At 37.1% G+C, this 12,950-nt stretch overlaps 1 protein-coding gene across 1 annotated transcript in view; it reads left to right on the forward strand.

Annotated features, from left to right (window-relative positions):
- Positions 1 to 12,950, forward strand: part of EPB41L4A (erythrocyte membrane protein band 4.1 like 4A) — a 209,401-nt gene that overhangs the window by 87,771 nt on the left and 108,680 nt on the right. Inside the window, exons 5-7 of the mRNA XM_067568812.1 lie at positions 1,283 to 1,361; positions 6,635 to 6,732; positions 9,958 to 10,078. Coding sequence (XP_067424913.1) covers positions 1,283 to 1,361; positions 6,635 to 6,732; positions 9,958 to 10,078 — 298 coding nt within the window. The remainder of the gene's footprint in view (positions 1 to 1,282; positions 1,362 to 6,634; positions 6,733 to 9,957; positions 10,079 to 12,950) is intronic.

The raw sequence follows: 12,950 nt of genomic DNA on the forward strand, positions 1-12,950 counted from the left end.
AAGCACTGGTATATGGTATAGCTCTTTCTTGTATAATTTAGAATTTTATTAGCTTGATTTCTTTGGCTCACTAAGTGAAGTGAATGACTTTTTTTCCTTCTACAAGTGGAAAAAATATCGCGCCTTAGGTCCATATTTAAAAATTTGCCTAGTCTTTTTTATGAATTATCTATTGGTGTCACTCTTTAGATATTGAAGACAAAGTTCCCATAATTTAAAATATTATTAAATAAGGTTAATAATAATATTTAATTTAATAGGAAATTGGAAATCTTTTGTAAAAATATTGAAAAATAATATAGTAAAATCCCAAATAATACAGGCGAGATTTTAAAAAGTGCTCTGCATCTTCCACTGAGTTATGGATGCTGGGTAGTTTTGGAAATCTGGCTTTTTATGTGCAGGTTTTCAAATTACAAACAAATACATTCATTTTTTAAAACAAAATATTTGATAAACAGCAATTCTGTTTATCTACCAAGGTCTGCATTCAGGATTTGCTTGCATCAGATAATGACATCATAACTACCTAAGACAGTCTTCGGTTTTCTTGCGAGACAGAAAAGTCTTGTAGCTGCTGTAGGGAAAATACAGACATCTGAACTCTGGTCTTGGCAGGAGAAGCTGCTTTTCAATTTGTTTTTTAAAAAAGTGTCAATACATTTATATTTCATGGGCCCCTGGAAATCAGTGGGACTATTCTTGGTGGTAAACCCAATTCCTTGTGGCAGATATTTGCAGGATTCAACACGACTCTGCAGTTTGTTACTACCAGGTGTATCTTTAATCTCACACATAGTCCTATTGAAGTGTCTTGAATCAGTGGGATATTGGTTAAAGTCTGTAGAAGTATGCATGGGAATAAATACGATCATAACAGGAATTGTAGGATCGAGTTACTGGATCTTATTGGAGAGCTAAAACTTTTTAAAAAGTGAATTACAAAATTCAAAATATTTTACTTGGTAAATAGGGCATAATTAAATCATTCAGTTTTTAATTATCATGGGGAATGATTTGCATTGGACACAGGGTTGTACTCACAAACAAATAGAAGAAACAATAACCAAAGAAGACAAAAACATCCTGTTCCAATGAAGTTTTTATACTCTGAAAAGGGAAAAGAGATTCCATGAGGAGACATTTAGGAGCTTCACTCTGAGTTGATGGGGAACTGTATAAACCCTAAGATAGATAAGATGCTTAGTAGCTCTTCTATAATCAAGATATTTTTTTTTATAAATATGCACTGCAAAAGTTAATTGTTCTCTCTTTCCCTTAGCTGGGCCACCATATACTCTATATTTTGGTATTAAATTCTATGCAGAAGATCCATGCAAACTTAAGGAAGAAATAACAAGGTATAGTATGCGTATTGTTTAAATATTGGTGATATGCATATGATGTGCTGTTCTGAAATCATAATTAGCAAAATTAAGATTGTAATCACATATGTGCAGGAGCACATTGCTGCTGTGTTTTTTGTTTTTGCTCAGACACCTGTGTCTGTAAGAAAACTGAGACTAAGCTTATGTTGTTCAGTGCAAACCTCCGGAAGATCAGATTGAACCTGTGCTATATGATACATGGGGCAGTTGTCAGGGTTTTGTATGGATTGTTGGGGATTTTTCTTTTTTAAGCAATGTATTGTCATATTTGGATTTATATGTATCCCGTGATGGATGTGCGTCTAGAGAGAGGTTTTAGATTACCTCCGACTAGTTTAATTGTGTATTCAAATACAGCTGTAGGGGATACCTGCTTTCCTTTAATTGGCCAGGGCTTAAATTCCAGAACTATTTTTAAAGAGGTGTTTCTCCTGGTCCCTTGAAAAACATGCAAAAGCGAAATATTGTTTGTGATTCATTTAAATAATAGATCGGCCCATACAAAATATAGACGTACACTTGCATAAACACACACACACACACACAAGCTTATCATTGTGTTTTATGTATAAAGATCTCAGGCAGTTCATTAAGATTCACAAAGAAATCTGACATTCAAGAGACAAGCATACAACAATTTAGGTGAATATAGTGTGCTGACTTGCAGTAATAAACATGTGGAAATGTTCCTCTCTTGCTGTCTACATTTGTGCTCAAGTGGAACATGATATGTCAAACTGGATTACAATACACATATACATTTTCATTTCCTAACCTGAGGTGGTAAATGGTGAAAAATAAGCAAATATATTTTTCCTGTATTACTATGATAAGAATGTTTCTACCATATTGGCATTGCTTTAAAAACTCCCAGTTTGACAAGATTTAATTTTTCCTAGTTCAATATAAAAATATTATGACTCTGTTCAGTGAAAAAGCACACATTAGTTGCAGTGTAATGCCCCATCTGCCCCGAAAGTTTGATATAGTTTTCCTGTACTTTTCCAGAACCACTTTCAACCCTGCTCACAGGGGAAAAAAGATGGCCCTGGGAAGAGAACTTCGGCAACAGAACCTGCTGTGATTACTACTCTGGAGGCAGGTTGGATTCATATCTGTGAAGTGACAATTAAGGGCTAAATTTAAAAAAAATGCATTAATTTTGCTTATAACAAAGTCAGTTAATAATTTGCACTGCTTATTAGGTGCATAAAATTGTGAAAAACATTTTGGCATGCATAGTACATTTTTAGTGAGTCTGTATTTTGTGTGTGCAATATGTTTGCTCACACAAAATTTGTGCTTTTAAAAAATAGGTGGGGAGGGGACGTAGAGGAGTGTTAAGCTTGTAATTACAATCTTCAACAATATACAGCTTAGAAGCTGCATGATCAAATGTCATCAAACTATTTGAGTCTTTATCTCTGTGCGCTCTTACCTTAAACACTGTAGGAAATAGACACATTTTCAGAAAAAATACTTATGCCAGAATCACAACCGCCTATCTAGAATGCATTAAAGCTATTTTCTTTTCTTTACTGTGATAGTTTTCAAATTTAGGTATGTAATTCCAGCGTTTTGCCACTGTTATCTATATTTCTTTGTGGAATATAGGTCACTGACTTTTCTTTTTTTGTGTACAGTTGTATGGAGTCTATTTTATCTCATATTAATACTTCTGTCACATTATGTGATTTCTATTCTTGAATAGTAAAAATCTATCAAATTTATAATCTCTTTACACCAAAAATTGATGTGGTCTGTGGGCAAAAGTAGATGCTGAAATGGTTGTTATGAATGAAATGGTCTCCTGGATGTGTTTGCTCAAGCAATGTTTAGGCACCATTATCTATGCATGACCAATTTGGCAGAGCATACAGCGAGCACTCAAGATACAAGTTTGGACTAGATTCTGAAAGGAGTGAAGTGCTGCCAACTTTCATTGACTTCAATGGGTGTTAGGGGCATTCATCACTTCGCAGGAGGGAGAACTGGTGCTTCTACCTGAAAATTGTGTTTTTAAAAAACAAACAAACAAAAGCTACTTCTTCCTCAAATCCACAGTGAAAATACACAAATAAGGACAATTAAGATAAGGCCCCCAGTTCTGCATTTTGTGTTCAAATCAGCATTTTTGTGCCTGAAAGGGTGGTTTAGATGCATATACACTTATTTGACAGCTTTTAATTTGAATGTTTATGCCCATATTGTATTAGTTTATTATCTAAATAATTATTCAAAATGTATTATTTTTCCATCCACATTAGCTTTTCAGTGTAGCAAAAGAATGAATATTTATTGCCCAGATACTTTAGAATATTTAGTCCTAATTGCCCTTTTATGCAGAAGATGATTTCTAGTTTTAAATAACTTTTTTCTGATGATCTGTCCCATATATTATCAGATCTATTTCCTCAGTCTTATCACCTTTGTAAATACTTAAATAGTATCTTATGCTGGCAATAATAGGCAGTGTTAAATTTATGTATTTTATACTTTATATAGAGCCAAGTAGTTAAAATTTTAAAGTGAAGGATGGAGGCAAACCAACAAAGCCAATATGTTTCTAAAAAATGGGGTTAAATAGACTTATTTAAAAAAGCAGATTAAATTGTTTTTGTCGTACTTTAGATTACGCTAACAGTGAAGATAGATATGTATTAAGAGAATGTTAACATTAGGATGCTGGGGCTGCACTTTTCAGAACTCAGGGGAAACCCTGCACTTCTGTAATTACTAGGGAAATGCCAAAGAACTATAAGTAGCTGAAAATATCTATGTCCAGTCAAGCTGTGGACACTGGCTGTGAAGCAGGCTACACGTAGAAAGGTCATACTTAGTCTTGTACAACTGCTGGAATTCTGCACTGGAGAACTGAAGAAATACAAGGGGAGGAGATATGTATTGGAAGTGAACTTCATTTCAAAGCTGTCGCCCAAGAGAGATGTTGTGAGTGCCACAACACCTTTACATTTCTTCTCTGTCATCAAATTCATCCAAAGAGACTGCCTGCTAATTAGAACACTAAGGAGCAATAATGAGCATGCACACTGTGTTTCCTGTTACTAATGCAGTGAGCCTTCTCATTATATAAGGCACTTGGCCCTGGGAAGGAGAGTGGCTTGGACAGCTCAATGTTTGTTTTTTTCTGGATGGACGAACCTGTTGAAATAGGGTACAAATGGCACAACTGTATAACCTGGAATGCTCACGGTGTCCGTGGGGCCATCAGCCAAATTAAATAGTGCTGAAAGGTCCTTGAGTACTGGTAATTTTTATTTGAGTTTAATAAAGTAATGCAAACATTAATTGCCATGTAATCTGCAGTTTCTGGATTGCCCGAAAACAAAAATATTTGAATAATTTACTATGAACACCATCGAAAGAACCAAGTATTTACAATACTTACTAATAATACTTATAATGCTATAATAAATACAAAATAAACTTAATAATAATGTATAACAATTATTTGGCTCTGTAAAATAAATAAGATCCTGAATAAGGGAAGTTCAGTATGTAAGTATGACCGATTTGTGCCTATATAACAGAAAAATCTTTTAAAAACTGTTCTTGTAAGAACTCATTGATATTCTTTTAGTATGGTGTGATATGGTATGACGTATATCTTTTTGGTATAAATAGTACTTAACAATATTTCCTTTTAATGAACTAAAGTATCTGCAAAACTAAACTAGATGTAAGGTGACCAGCTAGCAAGTGTGAAAAATTGGGACGGGGGTGAGGGCTAATAGGCACCTATATAAGAAAAATATTGGGACAATCCCTATACAATTGGGACATCTGGTCACCCTAACTAGATGGCTTGTTTTGTTACCTAATATTCCTCTTATTCTCTCTTTTGTTCATATTGCTTCACTAGGAGTTCAGTGTTCATGTGCTAAAAAGAGGGGTCTCATATACTCTCATTTAGTTTATACCTGCCTGTGTGAACAGTTTACCCTACACGTACTTGATGTGTGCAGTTGTGATTAAGGAAGTTTTTTGTGAATATGGGGCCATATCAGAGCTTAAAGGGACATGGCTTAAATTTTCATCAATTTAAAAATATTCTTAAAAGTCGATTCAGACACTATCCTTGCCCCTGACTCCTCTTTAATTTTGGGCTCAGTTGTGGGTCAGATCTAAAAGCAGATGGAAAGTCACAATCTATTTTCTTGTTTCCCCCTGCTGTGAGGTGGAAGTACCCTGCACTAACACAGTTATATAACCCGACTGGTTGGTACACTGGGAGGCAGAGCCATGGCCCCATCTCCTTCTGCCCACCTGCATATGGAGGAATGGGCTATAGTGGCCCCGTGGTGTGTCTGCTTTTCCTCCCCCATTTGCTGCCTTTGTACATGTAGCCCTGTCACTGCCTCTTGGGGTGGTCTCTCGAGGTGCCTCAGCTTCTCCTGACTGACCCTCCTTAGTTTGCTATTAGTCACATTAGCTCTTGGACCCTCACCCTCAATTAAGCCTGTCAGCCCTTCACTTTTTGGGTGCATTGTCTCTTTCAGTCTCCTGGTTGTTTTCTTGGAGGCAGCCTGGTGCAGGGTTGTCGCCACCTTGTTATCCCCTTTTGCCTCCTTTGCCTTCTCTGCACTCTCCCCTTTATAGCAGGCCCTGTTTCCTTTACTGGTTGCAGTTGTGGATGCCTGCCTCCATGATTGGCAGCTCTGGCAGCTGCCGCGGGGTTGTGATCAAGCTGCTTACTTGTAAACAGGAGAGACTCTCCTACCCCCTCTGTCTGTGTTCAGTATGGGGTTTGTAGACCATGTTACAGGCCCACACAAGAGAGTAAGCGGGTGCCTTATGCCCCATGTCCCCCTTGCTCTGCTTCACTAGCAAGATCAAAATTTGTCCCTTGAGTGGGTTTACAGTAATATATTCCTGTTTGGCTGACTGCTGCTGGCTGAAAATCCCACGCAAACTAGGGAAACTGCCTCTTTCTAGGGAATGTGACTATCACAATGTGCTGTCAAATGCACAAAATAAACTAGAAAACTAGAGGTTTTTCCTCCTCCAGTCTTTCAATGATGATAACTGTAGATGCTACTTGAGCATTAATAGTAAAAAAAAATGTTGTAGAAGATGCAAATGTGGTTTTTGAGTCAACCATGTCACTTTAAGATGAGCTACAGAGCTTATTTTTTTTTAAAATAAACCTAAAGGCAGTAAAAAATTACCCAGAACACCAGAATCCTTAATATTGAACTTACAACTTCATTTTCTCTCTGTTTTAGGTATCAATTTTTTTTGCAGGTGAAGCAAGATGTTTTGCAAGGTCGCATGCCCTGTCCCATTAACATTGCAGCTCAGCTAGGAGCATATGCAATTCAGTGTGAGTTCTTCTGAGCAACAGATCACTCATTTATTTCATTAATGTTATGATTTGTTCTAAATGTTGACTGTAAATGGAGACTTTGATCTAATGCTTTCTACGTTAGTTTTTAAAAAATTAAATTACAGTGACTAACAGGAGAATTATAAATGGGTGAGACGACAGTACAGATTATATAAAACCCTATTACATGCATTTTAAATGAAGATACTGTGGGCTCTCTTCTGAAATATCTGACAGTTATTGATAGTTTAGTTATTGAGGCTATCCATAGAGAGAACTGTTTGTTAGTGCTTGATGACATTACAAGTCAGGGTATGTCTACAGCCTAATATTATTTATAACATATTTTCTATTTCATCAAACAGTGTGTAGCTCTGAAAGGCTGTCAGCAGCCTCCACACAAACCTGTTGATCATCCAGAATAATTCAGTCCTGCAAAAACCACATTATGTCAAATACCAATACTTGAAGATAATGAAGGGGGGATGTGTTTTGACCTGAAGCATAAAGTTTTAATTCTATATTTACTTATTGGCATGCACTTGTCAGCACCTAGCTTAACAGAAGCAGATTTCACGAGTGCAAGTGTATCCCACAGATTGGATAAAGCAAACATGAATTACTTCACATGAATAGAAAGTAAGAAAGAAGTAAGATTTTGCTCATCTTTGAGCTAAAATCAAATTTGCAAATGCAAAAACTGGCAGTCGGGATATGTGGATTTATGATATTGGGAACTATGCATAGAAAAATCGTAATTTACAGTTTTCATCTGTGGCAGGTACTAAGTGAAATTTATCCACTTTATCAATAATTCAAGTATGATTCAATAACAGCTACTAATACAAGCTGAAAATATTCTTCGTTTAATTTCTGTTTTAAAACAATGTATTTGAGAGATCATAACAGAATGAAATAATTTATAGAATGCAAAAGGAGATTAGAGACTTTCATGGCATATGATCTGCCTCTCAGGAAAGTTAAAGCATGTCACAGTCTGATTTTTTTCACTGATGTTTCACCAACTGCGGAAGGTGATATGACCCAATCCAGAAGGCTGTTTGTGATAGGCTTTTCACTTTAATGACAGTTGTGTCTTGACTGTGAAATATTGCAGTATATATTGGTCAGATATATTGTTTTGCAGTGATTGCATCATTTTCAAACAGATTATGAGAAATAGGAACAAGAATATACTCTTATTTCTCAGTTATGGGTATAGTGGCTAAACTGTGGGAAGCTGCAGCTTCAGTCAAAGATTGTTTTATAGGATACTAATCTCAATGACCTATATTTCGTTCTTTTAAATGCCACAAAGAAATAATTAGAAAAGTTCATTCGGGATAGGAGATCTAAGAGCAGGCACACAGTAGTTATAAAGGACTAAATTCAGCTCTGGCAGAAGCAGGCATATATTCCTTTGTCTTCATTAGGAGTTATGCCCTCTTACATCAGGGCTGAATTTGACAAAAAATATGTAAGTAGAGACCCACACATAATGCATAATGTGCGTGTGAAATACTGAACTTATTAGTCAGAAGCACTAGCACAGGAATCCCATCCATACGCTTAGCTGAGTATGAAACATTAGATGGGTGACGACATAAAGTGCTATTATACATTTTGTAGACCTCCCAGCACACAGAGATACACCTGCTCTATTCTGCAGCCTGATTTTTTCTCTGTTAAAGGGCACAATGAAGGCCAAATCTTTATTCCGGTTGTTGATACTGTTTCAGGCAGGAGGGTCACTGTTTTATTATTGAGTTTTTTGTGGGGTAGATGCTGGGGTTGGAGTGGTAGGTAGGGAAAGTCCAGTATCTCTACTGATCAGATCAATTTCTTGTTTTGGAGTCAAGATTAAAAGATTAAAAAACCCATGCCAAAACAAAGCAAAAATGATCTGATATTTTATGGGATTTTTTATTATGTTTTATGGTACTGATATCACGGTGTGTTGAAGAGGCATAGAAATGTCCAGAGCTTCAGTGGGAATTGGATGGGAACCTCCAATAAAGCTGGGCTTCTGAAGAGCCCTTGCCTCATTGAGGGCCTAATGGTACTGCCTTTACTCAGGTTAGGTAGCACTTACACAAATGGTCTCATTAACTTCAGTGGGGTTACTCACATAAATGTTACCCAATGTATATTAGAATTGTAGAATCAGGCCCTGATTAAGATATACATTTAATATATAGCTGTTTGCAAGCATATAAAATATGATTGTGACTCTTCGGACAAATAGTTTGCCACTTCATATCATGTCACTTTTGCGTGTATATGCAAATTCCAGGACACTCCAAAAACAATTATATTAAAATGCATAATCATTGATTACATTTTAAAATAAAGTCCTCATATTACTTTTAAATAAATTATTTTGATTTTTAAAGTGAATTTTAGTGTTCAAGAAATGTACTGAAATTAACTGGAGATTGAAGTCTTCTGTTTACCCATAGATACTTCAGCTTTCTTCTCAAGGGACTACATCTAGGCCTGACAGAATAGTTATGGTTCCATTCTCATTCAGTACTTGATTTCTCTGCTAAACCTCCTAACAAGGGTACCAGTCAGTGCCCCATTTTAATGTTTGTTTTTATTATATGGACACACATCTTCTAAGAACTGGACTCAGCACATCAATTCCTTTCACATACGCCACAAAGTAGCATATTGTTGCAATTATTACTGACCTAAACTAAATTAGATCCAGTTCTGCAGAGGTGACAAACTTCATATCATATTTCCTAGCCCTTGAACTATCCATTCCTCTAAAAAATATTTCCAGAACGGTAGCCGTGTTAGTCTGTATACAGCAAAAACAACGAGAGTTCTGTGGCACTTTAAAGACTAACAAATTTAATATTTGCAGGCATAAGCTTTCGAGAGACTTCAGCTCTCTTCTGCATCTGAAGAAGAGAGCTGAAGTCTCTCGAAAGCTTATGTCTAAAAAATATGTTACTAATGAAACTGATTCTCCAGTCTTGTGTGGTTTGGTCTACATTGCTTTATTCATAAACTAAAATAAAGGCAAAACATTATCTTGCATTTTTCGTCTCCAATAAGAAAAAAATAGTTTTCTTTTATCGACTGTGTGGTGAGTTCCCAGAGTTACTTGGGAAAAGGTGCAATGGCACATGCAGATTGGTTAGACAGCACATCTTTTGGATAATGTGAAAATGTTTAAAACTTGTGACAATTTTTTTTTCTTGTGCACCATAGCTGAGCTGGGAGACTATGACCCATATAAGCACACTGCGGGTTATGTGTCAGAATACCGATTTGTTCCAGACCAGAAGGAAGAATTGGAAGATGCAATAGAACGGATACACAAAACTCTGATGTAAGAATTCAGTTTTGTTACTATGCATGTGAAATCGTGCAACAGGTGCTAAGTAGAAGTGAAGAAGGGACTGATAAATTGTCACATATTTTTATCCTACCATAATGAAGGTATGCATGCAGAATCTGCTGGTGACATGAAGCATCCTGTTATGCTCAGAAATCTAAAATAGAGATAATACTGGGAGAGTGTCTATATTCAGAACTGATTAGAAATATAGCTAGAATATATATGATTCTTTGGGGGGTTCTTAGCCAAAACATTTCTAAAAATACAAATAAATGTCCAGACTATCCACTCTGAATTTTGCAATGGAGGGGGATGAAAGTAGTATCTTGTGTTTAAGGCACTGGACTGGGATCCAGGAAATTTGGATTCAGCTGCCAGCTTTACCACAGACTTCTTGTGTAATTTTGGGCTAGTCATTTAATCTCTCTGTGCCTCAGTTCCCCATCTTCTGTTAATATGTGAATGTATAGCACTTAATACAATGGCCCCCCTTTCTCCTTGGCTAATTGTTAGCTGCTGTCATGGAGTCATGCATGTAGCAACCTTCATGGAACTTGAAGGAAGGTTACAGGAGGGAAGAGTTTGGAGGAGGCATAGGAAGTTAGTCTGTGTGCTCATGGGTTGAATACTAAATAGTTCTCTTTACAAAGAGCCTTTTTAGATTTACAAGCATGACGTCCTCTCATATTACTGCCCAGTACACAGTGCATGAAAAACCGCTGATCTACAAAGGATCTAGCCTTTGGTTGAAGCCTCTAGGTACCACCATAATGTAAATAGATTATTAATAATTTAGGGCCAGATTCCTCCACACCTATTTATGTTTAGTAGTAGCATACTACATGTGAAAACTCATTAGTTTCAATGGGATTAACTGCAGAGTAAATAGTGTTCAGTATCTGACCTGTAGACACTTAGGTGGGGTTATGGGAAGTTAGTGGCAGAACCAGGAAGAAAACCCAAGGATTCTTCCTCAGTCTTTTGCTCTAAACATTAGATATAGTGCTTTAAAAAATGCAAAATATAAATCTGGTGGCGGAACTATTCAGAATTTATTAACAAAACTAGCTGTGCACAAAGCCCAAATAAAGGCTGATCAACAACTTTATATTCCCAATGAGTATAGGGAGCCATGTTCTAGCAAACCCAGCTTGGGAGGACTTGCTTTATAAAACCACAGTGGGTAAGTCTACACTGTAATTAAAAACCCTTTGACTGGCCCATACCAGCTGACCCTGGCTTGCCGGGCTGTTTAATTGCGGTGTAGATGTTTGGGCTTGGGCTGGAGCCCACCATCTAGGCCCCTGCGAGGTGAGATGGTCCCAGAGCTTGGGCTGCAGCCCGTGCTGGAATGTCTCCACTGCAATTAAATATCCCTTGACATTGGAGTGCATGCAAGTTACCACCTTGACTTGAACCTTTCCATTTTAGGGAAGGTAGCTATTATTATTTATTTCTGTCTACGTATGTAGCCCTCAATACCTTATTATCTGGAGTGTCTCATAATCATTAATATATCACTAATACATTCTTATTATAACTTCTCTGTGCAGTAGGAAAGTACCAGTATTCCCATTTTAAAGATCGGAAACCAAGGCACAGAGAGAGTGATTTTGCCCAGTGTCACACAGGAAGTCTGTGTCAGAACCAGGCATTGATCCCAAGTCTCCTGAGTCCCTGGTCAGTGCTTTAACTGAAGGGCATTCTTTCCTCCCGGTTTGTTATACAGTAGTGCCTAGACTTCCCAATCATTGTGCTCGGCCCATTGTGCTAGACAGTGTGCAGACATAAAGTAAAAGACAGGTTTGGCCTTTAGAGAACTTACAGTCTTAAAGACAAAACACATAAAGGGGTGAAACAAATGGGGTAAATGGGTGGTGATGGAGGACTATTATGATACTAATAGAATGTTTTTACATAAGTTTTGCACAATGTGTAGGTGTAATAAACTGTAATATTAGCTTGCACCTGCCAGGCCATTATTAGCTGGCAGGGTTTTGTAGGCATCAAGGCAAAGGATGAGACTAAAGGAGGTATCTGAAGGTGGATAAGAGGAGAGATCATGTTGGATCATATAGATTAAAAAAAAAAAAAAAGAAATCTACAAAATTTTGGGTGGAGATGGAGGGGCAGATCTAAGGAAGAAATCAAAGGTGGCGAAATCTTGGCTGTTTCTGTGAATGTGGAATTCAATGAGGGAGAAATAGAGCTGTTTGGTTAAGAAAAAGGTAGGAAAAAAGAAAGAGAGTGAATCTGTAATGAACAGAATCAGCGTGATTGTTGTGGGACTTGCACTAAAGACATTCAGCAGCACAAGAACAAGAGCAGAGGAAACAGATGTTGGAGGTAATCCAGGAGTAAGAGTTGGAAAGGTAGACCTTGCAATGGGAGAGAAGGGCAAAAGAATTAAGATTGGAGGAGAGAGTGGAATGGAAGGATTCAACGAATGAGTCGATGGAGGAGAGATAAGGGGGGCCTGAGAGTGGCAGAGAAGTCATAGATATTGATATATTGGAAATCATGGAAAGATTGGGAATGAGGGAGCAGGTGGGCAGTGCTAAAAATGAGGAGATGGTGATTAGAGAGGGGATCTAAGTGATCATGGAGAGAACAGTGCTTGATAAAAACAAGCTGAAGTAAATGTCAGTTTGGGTGACATGACACTGAAGAAGTTGCCTTCTTTTATATTCCTTGATTTTGTTTCCATTTAACGTAGTTCAAATTTCTTAAAGTTAAAGAAGAGGGAAATTAATAAGGGCAAAAAATAGTTGGTCTGAAAACATTTAAAGTGGATAGAAGAGTTATTTGCTAGGCTGTTGTCAAAATGCTATTATCATGTACCAGAATACACTCCACTGTGATT

The sequence above is a fragment of the Emydura macquarii genome, unplaced genomic scaffold (assembly GCF_026122565.2).
Source record: "Emydura macquarii macquarii isolate MOO-44397 ecotype Brisbane River unplaced genomic scaffold, CSIRO-AGI_Emac_v2 contig_2897, whole genome shotgun sequence".
Lineage (NCBI taxonomy): Eukaryota > Metazoa > Chordata > Testudines > Chelidae > Emydura > Emydura macquarii.